General features: G+C 40.6%; 1 protein-coding gene across 1 annotated transcript; it reads left to right on the top strand.

The window, feature by feature from the left end:
• Positions 1 to 2314: 2314 nt before the first annotated feature.
• pklr (pyruvate kinase L/R) lies at positions 2315 to 19446 on the top strand (the record flags this gene model as incomplete). Its single annotated transcript, XM_083891649.1, has 11 exons — positions 2315 to 2477; positions 3204 to 3295; positions 3412 to 3543; positions 7018 to 7204; positions 9278 to 9551; positions 11214 to 11364; positions 13214 to 13366; positions 13454 to 13620; positions 15067 to 15133; positions 18253 to 18367; positions 19340 to 19446. Exons 1-11 carry the CDS (start codon positions 2339 to 2341, stop codon positions 19444 to 19446), a joined length of 1584 nt encoding a protein of 527 aa, XP_083747775.1. The 5' UTR covers positions 2315 to 2338.
• Between the last annotated feature and the right edge of the window lie 1627 nt (positions 19447 to 21073).

Genomic DNA, 21073 nt, shown 5'->3' with positions numbered 1-21073 from the left:
AACCCACAAATAATGAATGTATTATTAAAAAACCAATAAAACCGTAGCTTCGCCTATTTCTGGCACTTTGCGACACTTTGTGATACGTTGCGTCCCTTTTTGGCAAATACTAGTACAGCTGAAATTGTAGGCAGTCTATGTATGTACCAGAATATTTTGCACTATGAGCCAACTGTAGCAGTTGTACCTGAATATTATTGATACTGTTACTTATATTTCTGCAAAAATAGCCTTTTGTGGCCATTGCACCTTAATGTTGTTTATATTGTTACCTCTAATTTTGTAAGAGCCGATTGTGACTGTTATACCCAAATGTTGGTGGGACTGTAACTGTGACCTTTTTGCACTATACGCAAATTGTATTGTACCTGAATGTTGGTGGTTTTGTTACTTACCTTTTTAGCACAAAACTATCAGCCATTTCAATAAATAAGTGCGAAATAATTAAAAACATTTTGTATCCGTTTACTGTACATGCAACACAAAATAGTAGCACAGGGGTTGATCGGCCCACTGGCTGGACAGCCTTCCGAAAAGCTGGCCCTCTGGAAATTTTCGTTGAATAGCCCTGTTCTATATATTTATATTTTGAGATAATTTCATTTCAAAGCTGCCCTGCAATGTTTTTATATTCATATATTTTTACAGCTTGTTATTTTAGTTTTACAACTTGATGTTAATTGTTTTGGATGACTTTCAACCTCCAGCAGCAGCAGCTGTTTTATCTGAAAAAAAAAAAAAGCTGTCAGAGTCATCATCATGGCCAGCATCAAACGGTCGACCAGCATAAAAAGCATCACATTAGTGAACATGATAGCAAGTCAAGAGCCAGATATCTGTTAGAAAACAGCTGCCAGAGGAGTCAATTGTGGACTCTTTAAACGTGTCATGGCCAGGGTTAAAGGTTTCATTATGAACAAAATGTAAGGAATATTAAGTGAGGGAAGAAGGGTCTTTATGCTGCTGATGTCAAGTGATGGAGACGAGCTGAGTGGGTGATGAGGTTTAGATGATGCTGGTGTCGTCCAGGAAGGAAAACTGGACAAATCCGTCTGTTTGGTCGTGAAAATACCAGGTTTCCATTGATACATAAATAGAGGGGAATGTTATTTTATTGTTTTATTAAATTATGTGTGAAGTCTGTCATCTATAAAACAACCTTCCATATTATATCAGATTGCCGGTAGGACGATTCCCTAAATCCCTAATTTGACTTCAAATGTCAGTATAAATGTATCAATACTTTTCAGTTTATTTTTCATACTTTGTGTTAATATCAACCTCGGTTTGTTTTTTAAAGGGGACATATTATGCAAAATCAACTTTATAATCATTTAAATCCTTATATTTGGGCCCTATCAGTCGGCAAAGTGTGAAAAAACATGACTCATGTTTTTGTGGTCCTCCTCAGTCTAATTTCTGCGCTCATTGGGACGTAACAATGCGCTAAATTCCTGGAATTGATGTCTCGCGGAGCTCCGCTTTTGTCAGTAAAACACGTGAGAGTGCTGGCGAGGGCAGCGGTATCCGAAAACCGGTAGTCCGCGAAAAAGTTCTGTTCTTGGCTCCACAGTGAAGCACAGAGTTCTACACAAAGTTCCAGCCTCAGAGGATTTATCTGTCCAGTGGATACTTGTTGTGTATGACGTCAATGTGCCTGCTAGAGCCTGCAAATGATCACTTTTCCAAATGCTAACTGCTGTTAGCTCCCAGTAGCCTCTGTGGCTGATGTCATTTCCTGTCCCTTAAGTTTCGTTTTTTTTTTTTCATTAAAGCTATACTACTAAACCGAGCGTTCTGAGCAGGGCTGTTTTGTCAGGGTGATTGAACTGCTGTTGTGCTTCATTACTTAAGGTATTTTGATCATTAAGACACCAGGGAACTAGGTTCACTTGGACAAATAGGGTATAATATGGGACATTTAAATGCAATTTTTATGTTTTTATGGAGTGGCGAATACATTTGCTGAATGCATTACTAGATGTGTGTTTTCATAACAGGTGAGAGGTGAATGGGGACAGATTCAGTGCTACAGAAATAATTGTCAGAAACATTATGTCAGAAACAAACTTGCACAGTTTCTATGAAGAATTGGGGCACAGTGGTTTGCCATCTTTGTGTGCACATTATCCCACGTGTGTGTTTTCCCTCTGACTAAAGTCTGCTGGGGTGAGCTAACTCCGGCATGTGGCAACACGAATTAGCTGCACTCTGTTTGAGGCATTCACTTCATTTGTACTCACAGGTGGAGTTGGCATGTGAGCTTCTCTTCCCGCCGTCGCTCCGTTGACAACTTTTCTCTGTCACTGCAGCTTGCTTCAGACGCTACTCTGAGGCGATGCCACTGCCGGACTCTTTCATCCAGCGCCAGCAGCTGGACGCCAGCATGGCCGACACCTTCCTGGAGCATCTGTGTCTGCTGGACATCGACCAAGAGCCGATCACGGCGCGCAACACCAGCATAATCTGCACCATCGGTGAGTGGAGCAACCTGCTGCAGACAGAAAGTCTTTCAAGTTTGTTTTCTGTGAACTTTTGTCAGACCGCCAGCTCCTTTGGGCTGGTGTGACTTCCTGTTGTTGCTATGAAATCCTCAAAAGAGGGTTAAAATTGTTATTGTATTTCAACAAACGGTTATAAGACTGAGTAGTTTGTTATTAGATGGAGAAATGAAAAAAACTTGTAAAAGGAAAACTGCTCCATCTGATCCTCACTTACAGACAGATGACATGTTTTAAAGCACGTCAACATTTCCCTTACGTTTTGAATCCCCCTGTGGTTATAAAACACAGTTTAAGTTGCTTATAGCATAACACTTTCTCTTTTAGTGTGATTTAAAATAGTGAAATGATCATTTTGAACATCTACTCTATGTATTCATATTAATATGCATTTACCAGTGCTGAAAGTGTCTGAAAAGCCTTGAAAACATTGAAAGTGCTTGAGTTTGACCTTATGTGGACGCTGAATACGAAAAGACTGAACTCCAGAGCTGTGATTCACAAGAGAATGGCTTTGATTCACTTCACTTTTTTTCAATCATTGCAAAAATGTATTTCACTCCGACATCCTCAGATTCCTTATTTTGTTTGAAGCAACTGTCGCATATTACGGTCGCTAAGCATTTGTAGTTTTTACTCAGAAACGGTGATCATCGCCTTGTAATTTTCTGTCATAGTGTCTGTTAATCTTCTTCCTTTCAGGCCCTGCGTCCCGTTCCATCCCCAAACTCCAGGAGATGGTGAAAGCAGGGATGAACATCGCTCGTCTGAATTTCTCTCATGGCTCACGTGACGTGTGTACTCTTGATAAATGGAATCGTAATCGCAGTAACGCACCGACCGCGCACATAATGTTCGTGCAGTCATGCAGTGATTCTCATAGTGCCTCCCTTGTTTGTGTGTCTGTTAGTACCATGGTGAAACCATCAAAAACATCAGAGAGGCGGTGGAGACCGTAACCTCTGATCCTTTGTATTATCGGCCGGTTGCCATCGCCTTGGATACGAAGGGCCCAGAGATCCGCACTGGATTAGTGAAAGGGGTGAGCGTGTTATGCATCATTTATCACACAATCTGAATCAAATCAGTCCCTGAGGTGGAAGAAAATATGCCAACAATGCATACAGGAGCAGGTAGAATGGACTCATTTCCTTATTTATCATCATTATAGGTCGTTGTATTTGCTGAAGAACTAATAACTCCAGACTGATAGAAGCCCCTCTGTGTTGTGATTTGCTTGACGTGCAAGTTGCACACTGTCCATCATGTTGTTATTGTCGCTGTCGTACAAAATATCTGAAAAGAATCACCAGAAGTCCTCAAACACTGTGCCAAAAGAGAGAACGCCTAAACATCTCTTTACTAAAACCTCTGTAATTTCACTCTGCTTCATTTCAGCAGCATCATGTCCACATGTTGTTACATGACCTCCATGTGTTTTTAAGCTCCTACTGCATCTTTTAAAGGTGATATTTGCTTAAAAATGCAATATTTTTTTAGGCGAGAGGAAAAAAATCCTTCAGTTATGCTGTGTTCCATGTACATTTACTCTGACACAGTGGCATCTACAGTGAAATACCACCTCTGGTGGAATCTCACAAGTATTATCTGTATTTTGATACCAAGATAATCCACATAGAGCTTGTAACTGCAGAGATTTACTCTATTTAGTTTGGGCATGTCATTTTCGGGCAGGGACTCAAAAAAGAGGGTCAGGGAAGAAGAGGTTAAAGGACAGACATAACACGGAGACCACTGTAGAGTATGCAGAGAAAGCTCTTCCCTTTCTTCTGTGCAAGACATTAGATTTCTGTCTTTGAACGTAGAGTTTCTCATCCAGACTGTATCCACAAAGCTTGGAGAACAACAGGCATGGAGCCAGTTGTTTATGGGGTGTTTTATTTCTGTTGGCAGAGCACAGCTCTTCAATATTGGACACTCGCGTTCGTGACAAGCCAAAATATATGAGGGTGATTAAAACACGATTGCGTCCAACTGAACATCAATGTTTATTTGTATCCCTTTTTTGAAGCAGTCTGTGTTTTTAGCCATAGTCCAACCGCGTGCAGCTTTCTCCACCGTTAAAACCCTCAAATACACCACTGCGTGTGCAGCACGGGAGTGTGAGGTTCCCACTTCACACCTGAAACAAGATTCAAATCACTGTCCTGATCCATGATGATCTACAAACATGTGAGCAGCTCATTATTTACAACAGCCCTTTAGTCACTGGCCTTTAGAGCCCGTTACACAACAGAGAGTGACACATCAACACACTCTATACCAGGGATTCCCACTTTCCCAAAGGACACTAAATTTGTCATTATGTTTCCTGTGTTGCTGTAAATTGGCCTTTTGCAGCTGATGCTTTCATCATAATCACCCGAGGTACCATGTGGGAAAAGAATATCAGGCTGATGACACATGTTTACTTCAATTGTAATCATTATGTTTTCACTGCATATAATATTTGTTACTGTATTTAGCTGTATTTGACTCTGGAGGTTCTCCACAGATTGTATGTACGCGTACAGAATGTCCATGTTTAGTGTCCACATGAGCTCATTGTGAGAACGCAGAGGGAGAAACTCTCGAAAATCCACAGAGAGCGGGAGGAAACTCAGGAGGATTTCCAGACCCTAATGTCTGAAAACATGTGTTAATGTGTCTTTTAATTATTTCTTTGTTTTATGGAGCAAAGAAGCAAAGAAAATATTCACATTTAAGGAGCTCAAACAATCAGAAATCTTGTTTTAATAATGAGAAAAGCCTCAAACCGATGAATCGATTATCAAAATAGTTGATGATTAATTTAGCAATCGATTAATAAACCATTAATCGATTCATGATATCACGATACAACGATTCTATGACAATCAATATAATGCAAGACAATCATATACATCACCATATCTGTCTAACTGAAGCAAACAAGACGTTGAAAAACAAAAAGTTGAAAGTGCAGGATTTATCTATTTATTCACAACACAGAGAAGTCTATGTATTGAACATGAATGGAGCATCTCTTAACGTAGCTTTCTCCACTATTATAACACTGTAAAGTTCCACTCCCTCAAATTTCCTTCATTCATTTGAGCAGCACCGCCGCGAGGAGACATGAAGTAGTGACGCCCAGCGAGTGAAACTGGCAGAGACTGTTTACTTTAGAGAGCCTTAATTTGTTAATTCAACTAATTAAGAAATTGATGGTGGATTGATTATCGTATTTCACGTTGAAGGATGACAATACATCTATTTGGACCCACCCCTACTGTAGAAAGGATGCATTTTATCGTCCACCATGTTCTGCGCCTTCCTCGCATCCTGTGCATCGCTACCACAAAGTTCCCCCGTGATTCCAGCCTCCATCCAGTCACTGATGAAGCCTTTCTAGTCGGCTTGTTTAACCACCTGTTAAACTGTCCTTGTCCTTCATGCTGCCTTCCCAGCAAAGAGCAGCGTGAAGAAGATTGTGAGTCACCAACACATCCTGGTTAAACACGTGGAACATGTCACTGCACACCTGGAAGGACTGGAGTCTCCTCAGTACAGAGCATCTAAGTTCAGGGACCAGTTTAGTTTTCACTGGCTGAAGAGAGGACATAAACCTGCACAAAAATCCACTGCCATCTTTTTGGTTTTTGTTGTGTTCAGGGGTAGTAATAGTTCTTCTCACTCACGTTTTTATAAAACCCCTCATCAGCTGCCTGTACTCCCCTTCCTCTCCATATCTAATACATGTTGCGATCACCGTGTGATCTGAGTATTTCTGGATGTGGCGTGACTCAGAGTGGTGCATGACATCCATTGTGTGTGGTGTGAACGGGAAAGGGGGCCAGGGCAGTCCCCTGTGGATGGAAAGTGCTTTATAAATAAATGCTGATTGATTGTTTGATTGAAATATTCTGCAGATGTTGGAGATGATGACGACATCAGAGTTTGAACCACTGCCATATATTGTAACGTGCAGTATTTGTGTCAGTAAAAGTTGGTTTAGTTGGTTCTTCTGTGTTTGTGTGGTTGACTATATGTAGGACTGTTCACAATATATCTGTTTAAATCCAGTTGACATAAAAATGCCGAGGTTTCATTTTCTGTCGTAACTGGCAACCCGTGGTTGCTCGGCAGCTGAGACTCTACTGACTGCAACGATTGGTAGACGGCGGTAGGTGGCGCCACATGCCAAAACATGATTTGCAGTCTGCAAAATATTTTTTTTAGGCAAATATTTAGGCTGTACTGTTGTTGTTGGTGAGTTCAGTTTGTTATATGAACATTATTCCTGAGTCTCTGTGACATATTAGGAGGATTTTATGACCAGTTGCTTTAGATTTATTACATAATACACCTTTAAAGTTCTTATGAAACCTTGTCAATCCAGTGCCCTTTGCTTTGTGTTGATAAGAAAAAGAGATGTATGGTGTTTACTTGAAGGCAACATAACTTTTTCTTTCTTTCTTTTTTTTTTTACCCTGTATGTCTTTCTGTGATGTTGACTCTGTGTGTGTTTGAACAGAAAGTGGAGGAGGAGGTGGAGCTGGAGAAGGGCAGCAGTGTTCGTGTGGTGACGGCAGAGAGTGACAAAGACAAGACAGATGGAAAGATAATCTGGGTTGATTACCCCAGTCTTTCCAAAGTCATCAAGAAGGGAGGAAAGATCTACATCGATGACGGCCTCATCGGACTCAGAGTCACAGAAACTGGTAAAACATCCATTACACTGAAATAAATAAGGTAGAAAGAACAGTTTTTTAGTTTTTTTCTCATATTTTATTTGTTTTGCAGTCCAACGAGGTTTAAAACTTCTCCCTAAAGTAATGTGTTGTTGAAAACCAAACAAAAAGAAAGAGAATACAGTGTGTGCTTGTTTTACAGTCTGCTTGCACACATACTGTACATACCTGCATACAGTTTACAGTATGCATTCACACATTTATTTAAAGGTGCCATATGTAAGAATGTGGCCAAAAATGGTTACTACATTCAAAATACCGAGGTCTTTTAGGTTTTGTTTTCTGACGTTACTGGCAACACGTGGTTGCTCGGCAGCTGAGACCCTACTGACTGCAATGATTGGTAGACGGCGGTAGGTGGCGCCACATGCCAAAACATGATTTCAAAACATAAACATGATTTGCAGTCTGCAAAATATTTTTTTTTAATGCAAATATTTTGTCTGTACTGTTGTTGTTGGTGAGTTCAGTTTGTTATATGAACATTATTCCTGAGTCTCTGTGACATATTAGGAGGATTTTATGGCCAGTTGCTTTAGATTTATTACATAATGCACCTTTAAATATATGCATTTTAAACACATACTCCTACATCGTGTAGCTGCATACACACATCCTGTCTGGCATTGTCTCCTTTTTTACGTTCTGCTCCTCATTTCATTAGCCTTCACATCTCTTCAGTCGTGTTCACCTAATGACCTCTCGCTCCACTTGGTCACATAATGATTGCCTTTGTGTTTCATTGTGAATGAGATTTCCTCATTTAACGAAAACCTTGCTTAGCTGAATAAATCATTCACAGTTACTCTGGAGTCTTTCAGTTCCCCACATTGCTTCTTTGATAATAAAATTCTTCTTTAATAACATAAATTGTTTTTTTTTTAGGTTTGAGTAACAATGTTTTTGTTCTTGTCCTTGGTTCAGGGTTTTTCTAAGTTATAGCTCAGCTCAGCTTTTCCCAAACATTAGAAAAACTGCAGCAGAATTTTAGATCTGAAAAGACTAAATCTTTAAAGCGGAACTCGACCGGAAGTTCCTGTTAACGCTGTTTTTTAGTGTGTATTTGCGTCATTACCTGGTTCAAGAAGCCCTGAAGGTTCAAAACAAACAGTTCAGACACTGATCACTAATCTCGGGCTCAGCGAGATCTCCCGGAAAAAACCCGGTCCGGTTACATAAACACCGGTTCTCCTGAACAGCAGATTGTCCTGCTCCGGGCACTAGTCCGGGCACTAGTCCGGGCACTAGTCCGGGCACATCCGGTTGCGTACATTGAACCGCAGAAGAAGAATAACGTCCGTTGTGGAGGTGTTTCACGAGCAACAGTGTCTTCTGACTCTGGGTCTGACTCTGGGTCAAAGTCATAAAAGGGACTGCGGCGGGGAGTCGTGACGAAGCTATTTTTAAACATTGTTAAAACAATGTTTTGATAATGAAATGAGTAGCAGTGCATCCACCGTTCCAGAGGGGGGAGCTGTGCTCCTGAGAGCGGGTGTGCTGAATAGTATTGGCCAATCACAAGACTCTGTCTTCTGGGGGTGAAAGTTCACTCTGAAACATCGCGGCTGATGAACAGCGTCAGAAAAGAGGATTTCAATCGGCTCGTTTACAGCAACTAGGAGGTTTTTGACCATAAAAACAAGTTAATATACGTAAGTAGACCTCCATTACTAACATTTATGTGCAACAGGACCACTCTGTCACCTTTAATCACAACTTATCAACACACATGAATTTCTTTTCCACCTGAAAGCCACAGATCCGTCATGCGTCGTCAGCCATGGACAATTACGAGAGACGGTGTCAACAAATGCAGTGATATCTGTTATACTAGGTTCACAGTTGGAAAGTTAGAAACACTTTCCATGTATTTTTAATGGGTTCTCACATGTTGTACATTCACAGCTCAACAGGGAGCTGCGGCCCACACGAGATAATTTAATCCCAAACAGCTGGAAGTTGGATGAGTGGGATTCAAACCCCAGGATCTGTTTTAATTGTAAACAAAAATGATAAATGTCCTTAATTCCTTGTGGTTTGCAGGTCCTGACTGGGTGGACACCGTGGTGGAGGCCGGTGGTCTGCTCTGCAGCCGCAAAGGCGTCAACCTCCCTGGCTGCGAGCTGATCAGCCTGCCGGCGGTCAGCGAGCGGGACGAGGCCGACCTGAGGTTTGGTGTGTCTCAGGGTGTGGACGTGGTGTTCGCCAGCTTTATCCGCTCGGCGCAGGATGTCAAGGATGTACGGCGAGCTCTGGGAGCGCATGGAAAAGACATTAAAGTGATCAGCAAAGTGGAGAGCCGACAAGGGGTTCTGAAGTGAGTCGCAGGAAAAACGCTTTTGATTTGAAGTCACTTGGGCGTTTTTTGAGTGATGAGGCAGCTCGAGACTGTGAGTCTGTCTTAATGAGGCTGTGACAGAATTTATAAATCCACCGCTGATGGCAGTTTCCCACTCCTGTGGAGTGAGTGATGGATGTGACAGAGCTATGATCAATATATTTGTGTGGGTTATAGCTGCCACTTAGAGTCCAGTGTGTGACATTTAGATATTAGGAGACATTGAATACATTTCCCACAAGTAAGTTTGTATAAGTGCAGAACTGCTTTTAAATATTTTTTTTTGCATTTCATAGACTTAGAGTGAGCCTGTTATATTTATTTCAGACAGGAGCTTGTTTTACAGAGGCAGCCATCTTGTTCCCTCGTTTTTCTACAGTAGACAAACCAGACAGAATGAGCTTCTTACTCATTCTAAGAAATCTTCAGTCTTAAAAACAAAAAGTATCTCGGAATGACTTGAAATTTACCATCATAATAGTCGGCATCGCCCTGAACAAGGATCTGTTGAAAATATTTGCAAAGCTCTTAAAGAATATTTTTAATGATTTTTTGAAAATCAGGAAATTATCCATTTTCCCTGATGCACTTTGACAGTGAGCTGACTTTCTTCTCGAAAACAAAAAGTGTCTCCGAATGACTTGAAATTTACCATCATAATAGTCGGCATCGCCCTGAACAAGTATCCATAGACATTTTTCAGAAAGCTCTTAAGGAATAATTTTAATGATTTTTTAAAAATCAGGAAATTATCAATTTATCCTGATGCACTTTGACAGTGAGCTGACTTTAGTCTCAAAAACAAAAAAGTATCTCGGGATTACTTGAAATTTACCATCATAATAGTCGGCATCGCTCTGAACAATGATCCATTGAAAATATTTGCAAAGCTCTTAAGGGATTAATTGCCATGATTTTTTGAAAATCAGGAAATTATCCATTTGCCCTGATTCACTTTGACAGTGAGCTGACTTTCTTCTCGAAAACAAAGCAGTAGGGTGGAAGTAGCAGTTAGCCACCAGGGGGCGACTGCTGGTTGCAAAAAGAAAATTAGCCTGTTTCTTACTCGGTTTATAACGTCGGTAAACATTTTCCTGAGGAGTTGATGATGTCAGTTTACTAGCTTCGGCTCTTCTTCAACAGGACAACGATGTCAGTTTTTTTTAAATTATGTTCTGATTGTGAGGAAGCCTGGTAGCAGGTGACGTCTGTGAATTTCCAGTTTCAAAAACGGACATGACGCTGTCCAAATCTCAAGGCTTCACAACGGTCTCACCTTTAGATAACACTGGACCTTTAAAATATCAGACAGTTTATGTTATCGCTTTACATGTTTATCATGATTTTTGTCCTTTTTTAAATCCCCTGCAGCTGCATATTTTCTTCATCCGCAGCTTCTTGTTGTGACATATAGATTTGTTTCATCTATTTAAGAAATTGATCGTCGTTCCAAGACTGAGACAACATCCCGTTTACCTGATCGAATGTATTCTGCAGAACAAAGTGCTGTCGGTGTATTATTCTATGTTTCTGCCTTCTGAACCCTGCTAATTCCACTCTTTGTGCTCTGCTTCTTTTTTTTTTTATTATCCTAAATGCTCACATCATTCACCGTCTCATCCCCTTTTATCTGTCTGTCAGTTTTGACGAGATCCTGGCTGAGAGTGACGGTGTGATGGTTGCTAGGGGTGACCTGGGGATCGAGATCCCTGCAGAGAAAGTCTTCGTTGCACAGAAGATGATGATTGGACGCTGCAACTCTGCCGGCAAACCTGTCATCTGTGCCACGCAGGTCAGAGCCCACAGAGAAAAGGGTTTAGATGTGATAAAATATGCAGATTTCCACTGAAACTACAGTGTTTTTAACAAAATCCAATGCGACGTTGATCGGAGTAAACTTAACGGTAATAACAGGAACTGAAAAGAAACACAAACGGGCACCGACCTGTCCAGTTGAGTCATCATCAAACACGTATACACATTTTCTCTCTGTAGTTCACACACACATGCATACACATTCCTGCAGCCATGCAGTGTCACCGTGCTGTATCTTATTTGTGCTTCAGCCCTTGACTCAGAGTGACAATGTTATAACACACACACACACACACACAAACACTAATTAGCTTTAGCTGCTGCTTCTCGGTTGCTACAAAAATGCAGTCTCTCAGGCAGATCTGATCATTGACTCACAATCCTGAAGTCTCTGGTATGTCTATGATCCGACAAGGTCATCCTCCTTTTGTGATGCTCATCCATTCGTAAAGCCATTGGGCCAATTCCAATTCCAATCTTAACCCTCAAGCTCAACCCTTAATCTTAACTGGCCCTCAAAACCAAGTGTTGAGGGTTATTTTGTCACTTAGAAATGGGACACCCCTTAAATGCAGATACGTCTTCAGACTGTAGGGGGCAGAATAACGCGAAAGCTGCGTCCAGTCTGTCAACTCCAAAAAAGAAGAAGAAGAAGAACACATTTACGTCAGGATTATTTATTCTGATCCGTTTGTCAGTCAAGTTATTAGGTTGTCAGTTAGTTATAAGATGATACTCATACAAATATTCAGCTGACAGTTACCACACACCACGACTTATTGAAAAGTAAACCATAGCAAACGATCGCTTGTCCGCACCGGCCGACTATTGACAAAAGATCGTAAAATAAAAATAAATGTTACGCAACAATGACGTCAGTAATCCATAATATGGGCCTAAACTAAGATAATACAATGGTTTTCATCATTTTTATATCTCTATTAACAAAGAAAATACTTAATTTGTAGCGTACTCGTTTAGCTGCTTTCGGCGCCATCTCTGTTATGTGAAAACACGCAATGCATTCTGGGTAGCCCTTGCTCCCAAGGGTGGTCTTGGAAAATCTCAATATTATTGAGGGCGATACAGCCCTTAAACTCGCCCCTCAACTTAATTTTTCTGAGAATCGGGACAGCACTTGCACTAGAGGGGGAGCGCACGTTTTTGAGATTGAGGGTTAAGATTAAGGGTTAAGCAAAGAATTGGAATTCACCCTAAATCCTTTAACTGGACCCTCAGAAATGAGCTCCTGCCTCATTAGAACCACTTTCTGGTTCTGAAATATTCATAAAAGCTGCCGGCCGGCCGGCTATTGACAAAAGATCGTAAAATAAAAATAAATGTAAATGTTACGCAACAATGACGTCAGTAATCCATAATATGGGCCTAAACTAAGATAATACAATGGTTTTCATAATTTCTCTATTAACAAAGAAAATACTTAATTTGTAGCGTACTCGTTTTGCTGCTTTTGGCACGCAATGCATTCTGGGTAGCCCTTGCTCCCAAGGGTGGTCTCGGAAAATCTCAATATTGAGGGCGATACAGCCCTTAAACTCGCCCCTCAACTTAATTTTTCTGAGAATCGGGACAGCACTTGCACTAGAGGGAGCGCACATTTTTGAGATTGAGGGTTAAGCAAAGAATTGGAATTCACCCATTATCTCTTTTCTACATTCTCCACCTTTAAGCTCCTCACATCACTTTCTCATCTTTGATTCAGCGTGGTTAGATAGCGATCCAGGCGATTTGCATTTTCAAATGGTGACATTTTGGCTGTGGACTCACATGAATCTGTGTGTGTGTGTGTGTGTGTGTGTGTGTAGATGCTGGAGAGCATGGTGGCCCACCCAAGGCCGACTCGAGCAGAGGGCAGCGACGTCGCCAACGCCGTGCTGGATGGAGCCGACTGCGTGATGCTCTCCGGAGAAACAGCCAAAGGACTGTTTCCCGTTGAGGCCGTCGCAATGATGCACTCGGTATGTGTTTTCTGATTCTGTCCGTTCTGGTTCGTCCGACGTTAGCTTTCCCCCTGATAATCCCGCTCGCTGCTCTGTGTCTGTCAGATCTGCAGGGAAGCGGAGGCGGCCATTTTCCACCACCAGCTATTCGAGGAGTTGCGCCGCCTCACTCCCCTCTCTTCTGATCCGACAGAGGTCACAGCTATAGGAGCTGTGGAGTCCTCCTTCAAATGCTGCGCTGGAGCCATCATAGTCCTCACAACCTCTGGCAGGTGTGTACTCTACATCTAACCCTGAGTATTTTGACAATTCTGCAAAAAACCTAGACCTCATTCAACGTGTTCTTTTGAAAACTGGCACTATTGAGAGCTTCTTAGTCAAAAATCGATTTCTATTTTGAAAAACCACACAAAACACCAGTTTCTGTTCTTTGTGTACAGTTTATTTTTGTAACTTCTGGGAGAAAAAGGGCAGCTAGCTTAAGCTTTTATTTATGCAAGTTAATTTCTGTACAGTAAGTAAGTTTTTATTTGTTTTGAATGAATACATGTTGACTTTTGTCTTAAGTTTGCCTTTGTGTGATCACATTATCACATTATCTTATACAAACTCTATTGTTTTGATGCCATAATTTGCCTTAACGCACTATGCATTGTATCAATTTTTGAATTGGGAATCGTTTGAATCGAATCGTGACCCTAAGAATCGGAATGGGAATCGAATCGTGAGCCACCCAAAGATTCACATCCCTAGTTTCTACCTTTTTTCCCTGTTATAAGAGTTTTTTCCCTGGTAGTTTTTCCTCACACTGGTCGGATGTTACCAACCCTGTGAAGTCCCGTGAGACGAACTATGTTTTGTAAACTGTGGGCTATACAAGTAAAATTTGATTGACTGAATCAAAGAAATACTTACTGTCAATATGTGACGACATTTAACATCTGAACCGAGAGTCTTCTTCATTTATTTGATCCTAACTTTAAATGTTTTCCCAATCACCATATTTAAAGATATTTCGTGACTCCTTCACTGTCCTTTTGTCTGACATAGAAACAGCACAAATGATCCTGTTTAGTCTTAGCAGTTTAATACACATTTACTGAACAAGGTGTAACGTGTCATTATATCTTCTCATTTACTGTTCAGATGTCAATCAGAAACAGTAAAGTCACTCTCTCTATCGTTAAGATTAGGAAACTGAGAAACGTTAATGTTGCTGTCAACATAAAGTTGAAACATAAAAGACCCACTCGTGCATGTTTTGGCTTGGGACGCAAATAATGCGGTAAACAACTGTACAGTTTCAATGTTTTTCCTACAGTTTTTCTTCAAAGGTATGAGTTAGTCTTCAGTGAGCAGAGGTGCAGATTTAATATTGCAGCACTGTTTTCTCCCTTTGCATCGTTTTGTTGACTATAATGTTTGTGTTCCACCTGTGTATTTCTCTCAGTTGTGCCTGCTTGCTTTGAAAGCTCTTCGTCGAAGATATCATAACGTTTATCCACGTATGGAACCATATAACCGAATTAAGATAATTATACATAATGAATGGAAATGCTTCCGTTCCCTGAGCAACCTGAGTTTGACACATGAGCTCTACAATATTAAATATATGATTCTGCTTTACTATGTGCAGTGCTGCTATACGAATCAAACTGAACGGAATTGAATTAAATGCTCTCCACAATCAACTCACTTCCCGTCCTTGTCCCTCGCAGATCGGCACATCTCCTGTCCAGGTACCGACCTCGCTGTCCCATCGTCGCAGTCACCAGAAGTCCTCAGGTACGCTCTATGAACTCCGCCTCACAGATTGACGTTTAGAAATCGATTGTGTTTTTACGAGCAATGTACGCTGTCCTTCCCAGAAACATGACTCACTCTCCAATCTGAAGCGTATTTGATGGAGTCAGTATTTGCTGTCTCCGTCTGCGGTTGTGAAGCGTGACAGTGCGAAAGGTGCCGGATTAGTTTGTTGAAAATGTCTCATTCACTCATTTAAAGTAGGTCAAGATACACCTGTGGTTTTAAACCATGTGGGGATAATCTGCAGAGGTCAGGGGTCGGAGTCGGATTCAGAGCATCACATCTGGAACTGATGCCACTTCCACGGAAGCATGACTCTGTGACTCTACGTAGAGTCACACTTGCATAATTACAGGAGTTGAAATGAAGTTTTACTCAACTTTAATGATTTTTTTTAACATAAAAGTATACGACAGGGGTCTCAAACTGGCGGCCAGGGGGCCACATGCGGCCCCCCCCCACTTAATATCATGTTATAATGAAAAATGGCCCATGACCTCACCCTCATTTAAACACACGTTTGCTAGCAATGTTAATGTTTTTATAACAGTAATAATAAGACATTTGGTCATAATGATCCCATTATTAAATGTATCATATACAACATTCAATGACCTATACAGTATAAATACACTTGTTAGGGCCCGAGCCACAAATGGCAGTGACCAAAACGGCTCCTGGCACAAATTTTAATTATACTTGTCCACACTTTTATTGGTGTAATTTAAAATAAGCGTCTGTTTTTGATATGAATACATTAATTTTGCATCATAAATAATATTATTAAATATACATGTGATATCATGATGCAATATTGTGAACAGTTTTTTTTTTTTTTCTCACTTTTTGTTCTCTGGGCTGGCCCCTTCTTCACCACAATAGATGCGCATTGGCCCCCAGGTCATTTGAGTTTGAGACCCCTGGTATACGACATATAGGTTGTAATTGAACCCATTTTTGCTGACGCTGTGGAAATGATGTGTATGGAAAACCAATCAAGCCACTTTCTTCAATAAAACAAGGCAAACAAATCACCCAAAATCAAAGTGATGATAATGTATTCATAGAACTTGTATATATCTTTCTCTGAAACAGAGAAATGACAGCGTGAAATTAGAAAAAAAAACAAGTCATAAGGTAATTAAAGTAAAAAGTGTTTATTCAGCCAGTTTCACTGTGTTGTTGGTGGAAAGTTCCTGAGGTATAAAGACCTTTGCAGGTTGTATCAGAGGAAATGTGTGTAGCAATATTTATCTGCACAGCAAATTTAAATTTCTTTATATTATTAAAATGTCAAAGATGTTTACAGTCAGGACCACTTCAGGTGTCTGAGTTTGACACCTGAGCCTCACAGAGCTCCTCACATTAACAGAACGAGTCTAGACGAAGACATTTATCCAACATTGAAGGCTACTCAAATGTTTAGAGCAGGGTATGACGTCACACTCCTCTTCTGTTTGATGTTATCAGAGCTTCTGTTTTGGCATCAGTCCAGCTGTCGCATTCGAGTACCAAAGCCAGACTCTGGTTATAAATATGCTGCATTCAAATGCGCTCGTTTATCGTCTTCATAAGACGGTCACATTTGACCAGTTCCCAGTCACAATAACGGACTGTTTTCATTGTCCAAGTTGCACTTGAATGTTGCAGCAGACACAGCAGATAATGTCAGTGGAAAGTGTCCAACTGAAGGCGACTCTCTTATTTATCCTCCAAACAAACATGTTGGCAAAAAAAAGCTTCAAACAAGGAGACAGAACAACACTGTTATTATTGGACTGGCATTTCTGTGATGAAGAACACGGCGTCTTCTCCCACACACTCCATGTTACATGTCTGTTTTCATTGGTGACCAGTTAGACTGGTTGGGCACAATAGCTCACTGGCATTAGCCGTCACATTCTTTTGGTCTGGCATGTGTGCTCAACTGTCAAGACTCGTGGTATGCAAGTGCTGCAGAATAAAGACAAGGTAGTCCTATTATTTGTCCTGCAGTGGGGAAATGTACATTGCTACAGCAGCACAGATAATAAATAATAAACATGTATTACCAAAAAAGGCTAAAAAACACCAAGACTAAGACAAATAAGTTAAAAAAAGAATGTACATTATAGACGGTTTGCAGAATATACACAGTATGGACTTGATATTTACAGTATAAATAAACAAAGGTTGAACATGGCCAATTATATAAGTATATGTATATTGCACTAATGTGAATTTACAGTGTATTGCACGTGGAAGGGAAGAATGAGTAGCCTGGTTATTTGTGGTCCACTGAGAGCAGTGCTTGTTGTACAGTCTAACAGCTGACCTTTAAAGCAGACCTAGACCGGAAGTTCCAATTAACGCTGTTGTTTATTGTGTATCTGCGTCATTACCTTGTTTACGAAGCCGTGAAGTTTCGAAACAAACAGTTCAGCCACTGCTGAGAACACTATGGTGTATTGTAATCTCGGGCTCAGCGAGATCTCTGAAAAAACCCGGTCCGGTTACAAAAACATCGGTTCTCCTGAACAGCAGATCCTCCTGCTCCGGGCACATCCGGTTGCGTACATTGAACCCGCAGAAGAAGAATAACGTCCGTTGTGGTGTGGAGCGACAGTGTCTTCTGACTTCGGTTCAAAGTCATAAAAGGGACTGCGGCGGGGAGTCGTGACGAAGCTACTTTTAAACATTGTTAAAACAATTTTTGTGCATCCACCGCTCCAGAGGGGGGAGCTGCGCTTCTGAGAGCTGGTGTGCTGAATATGTCACTTGCGGGTATTGGCCAATCACAAGACAGTTGGGAAGGCTCTACGCTGGCTGGCCAATCACAACACAGTCTGTCTTATAGGTGTGAGATTTATGTCTGAAATATCGCGGCTGAGGAACAGCATTAAAAAAGGGGGATTTCTATCGGCTCGTTAACAGCAACTAGGAGGTTTTTGTCCATAAAAACAAGTTAATGTATGTAAGTAGACCTCCATAACTATGAGTGTCTTCAAAGGCGCCTTCAAATATAATGCAACAGGACCACTCTATGTGAGCTTTAAGGAAACTACTATTACTTCTAAAGAGTGAACATTAAAATGAATTATTGCTTCACTTTTCTTCAGGTGGCCCGTCAGTCCCAGCTGTTGAGAGGAGTGTTTCCTGCCCTCTTCCACCCTCTGCCTGCTCCCGTCTGGGCCGATGATGTCGACAACAGAGTCAACTTTGGCATGGACATAGGTCAGTGTGTGTGTGTGTGTGTGTGTTCTTGTACTTGCGGCATACTGAGGACCAGTGAGGGTTTTTAACCAACAAAGAGAGGACATTTTTACGGAGTGAGGACATTTTGGCCGGTCCTCACTTTGTTTTCATTGAAATCACTTCCTGTGGTTGTAAACATTCTATACTCACGACTGACGACGTTTTTGTCAAATTTTGGACCCAACATTTTTTGTCAAAGATTTTTTCAAATTTTTTGTCAAAGATTTTTTCAAATTTTTTGTCAAAGATTTTTTCAAATTTTTTGTCAAAGATTTTTTCAAATTTTTTGTCAAAGATTTTTCAAATTTTTTGTCAAAGATTTTTTCAAATTTTGGACAACATAGTATAGTATGACATTTTTGTCAAATTTTGGACAAAAAATTTGGGTCAAATTTTTTTTTTCAAATTTTGGATGACAGAATAGTATGACGTTTTTTGTCAGATTTTGGGTCAAATTTTTTTTGTCAAAATTTTTTCACATTTTTTGTCAAAGATTTTTTCACATTTTTTGTCAAAGATTTTTTCAAATTATTTGTCAAAGATTTTTTAAGTTTTTTTGTCAAAATTGTTTTAAATTTTTGACGACATGGTATAGTATGACGTTTTTGTCATATTTTGGGTCAATTTTTTTTTTGCACATTTTGGATGACAGTATAGTATGACATTTTTGTAAAATTTTGGACCATAAATTAAAAAAAAAAAGGTACTGCAACCAGTAGTTCTTTGTAGATGTCATTCATGAAGTAGATATTTGTAATTGTGTTGATTTATAAAGTGGAAATGCTGGTCCTCGCAGCAACCCAGTCCTCAGTATGCAGCAAGTACAAGAGTGTGTGTGTGTGTGTGTGTGTGTGTGTGTGTGTGTGTGTGTGCTCTTATTGTATGTACTTCCGCATTATAGCATTGTCTTCACTCACACTGCCTCTCTGTGTCTCTCACCCACCTCCACAGGTAAAGCAAGAGGGTTTTTCAAAACGGGTGACATGGTGATTATAGTGACAGGCTGGATCCCAGGGTCCGGTCACACTAACATCATGAGGGCAGTGAGTGTCCAGTAACAACTTGAAGTGAGCTGAACTCCATAAAGTCTGAATGACACACTGACCGTACTGACTGTACTGACTGTACTGACTGTACTGACTGTACTACAGAAACATCACTGTTACTCAAAGCCAAGTGCATTACTTGGAAACCCTGTGAATAGCATGTTTTGAAGCCATGACTCCCTTTAAAATAAAACTTGAAGACATGAGACTGGAGCTGTGATCATTGAGCTGCACCCAGCCTCTTCATTTCTATTCATCCATTTGAGAGATTAGCAGCGAATTAAACATGAACATTATCTTTGTCGGACGTTATTGAAGCATATCATTATTAGCAGACGTCAAAGAATGGAGAGAGATAAGGCTTTAATCTTCTGTCCTGAGCTCGTCTCTGTGGCTTTTATGAGCAGTGCCGGCACATGCAGAGATGGCGGCGATTGGACCACACCTCCTTTTGTCCACTGAGATGACCCAGATGCCTGCATCTGCATACTGTTCCCTCATAAACTAATTATATCCTTCTTTCTGTCTGATGGTCTTTTACTGTATGTGACTATATGTCCTCGCCTTCCTTCTGCAGGCATCCTCCTCCTCTGTTGTGTTTCCTTCCCAGTGCTAATGTGTCTCAAATCCTCTTCCTGCAGTTTATCTCAACCTCTAATAGCCACTCTAACGCAGACGGAGCATCAGCCACTGTGTAAATATCTTCGTGGTCGTCTTAACCGCACTTAAATCTTTTCAAACGCGGGACTTTCATCTTTATGCTTCCAAATGACTGCCGTGGTTGTAGATTACTGTTATTACTGATGCATCATCCTGCAAGACCCGTTTTGAGCTGCTTGGATTTATACTATTAGTTATTTACCGTTTGTGCGTTCATTTATAACAATGCGTTATACTTTATGTGATATTTTAATGTTGTAAACATAAAATCACCCAAACTGAATGTGTCCTTTGCAGAGCAGACGTTTTGAACGTTAGTGATCACATTAATGAGGGCTCTGTTCTGTTTTAATGCAACTCAGGACAGTGTGACAGTAAAGCACCCTGTAGAGCTAAATGGACCTCAGCCATCATTCATTATAGTCATTCTTCACCTGTGATTTTCCTGCCGTAGTCTGTGAAACGGCTGCTGCACAAAGTGCCAATTTACCACCTCAAAGTGGGCTGTAAAATCTGTTAACTGTGTTTACTCTTTGTTCTACAAGGAGACGAATTAACAGGCTGCCAAATGGGTTAACTCATTGTGTATTTTATATAAAAAATGGCAACACAAAGTTTTATAATTAACTGATATCCTTTATATGTGTATGTGTTATTCCAGGGGCATAAAACTTAATTTAAAGGTGCCATATGTAAGAATGTGGCCAAAAACGGTTACTATATTCAAATTCAAAATACCGAGGTCTTTTAGGTTTCGTTTTCTGACGTAACTGTAACAACCCGTGGTTTGCTCTGCAGCTGAGACTCTACTGACTGCAATGATTGGTAGACGGCGGTAGGTGGCACCACATGCCAAAACATGATTTCAAAACATAAACATGCTTTTTTTTGCGGTCTGCAAAATATTTTTTTAATGCAAATATTTTGTCTGTACTGTTGTTGTTGGTGAGTTCAGTTTGTTATATGAACATTATTCCTG

The sequence above is a fragment of the Microchirus variegatus genome (genome assembly GCF_963457635.1).
Source record: "Microchirus variegatus genome assembly, chromosome: 1".
NCBI lineage: Eukaryota > Metazoa > Chordata > Actinopteri > Pleuronectiformes > Soleidae > Microchirus > Microchirus variegatus.
Note: the sequence above shows the minus strand (reverse complement) of the source record. Positions and strands in the feature narration are given on the sequence as shown.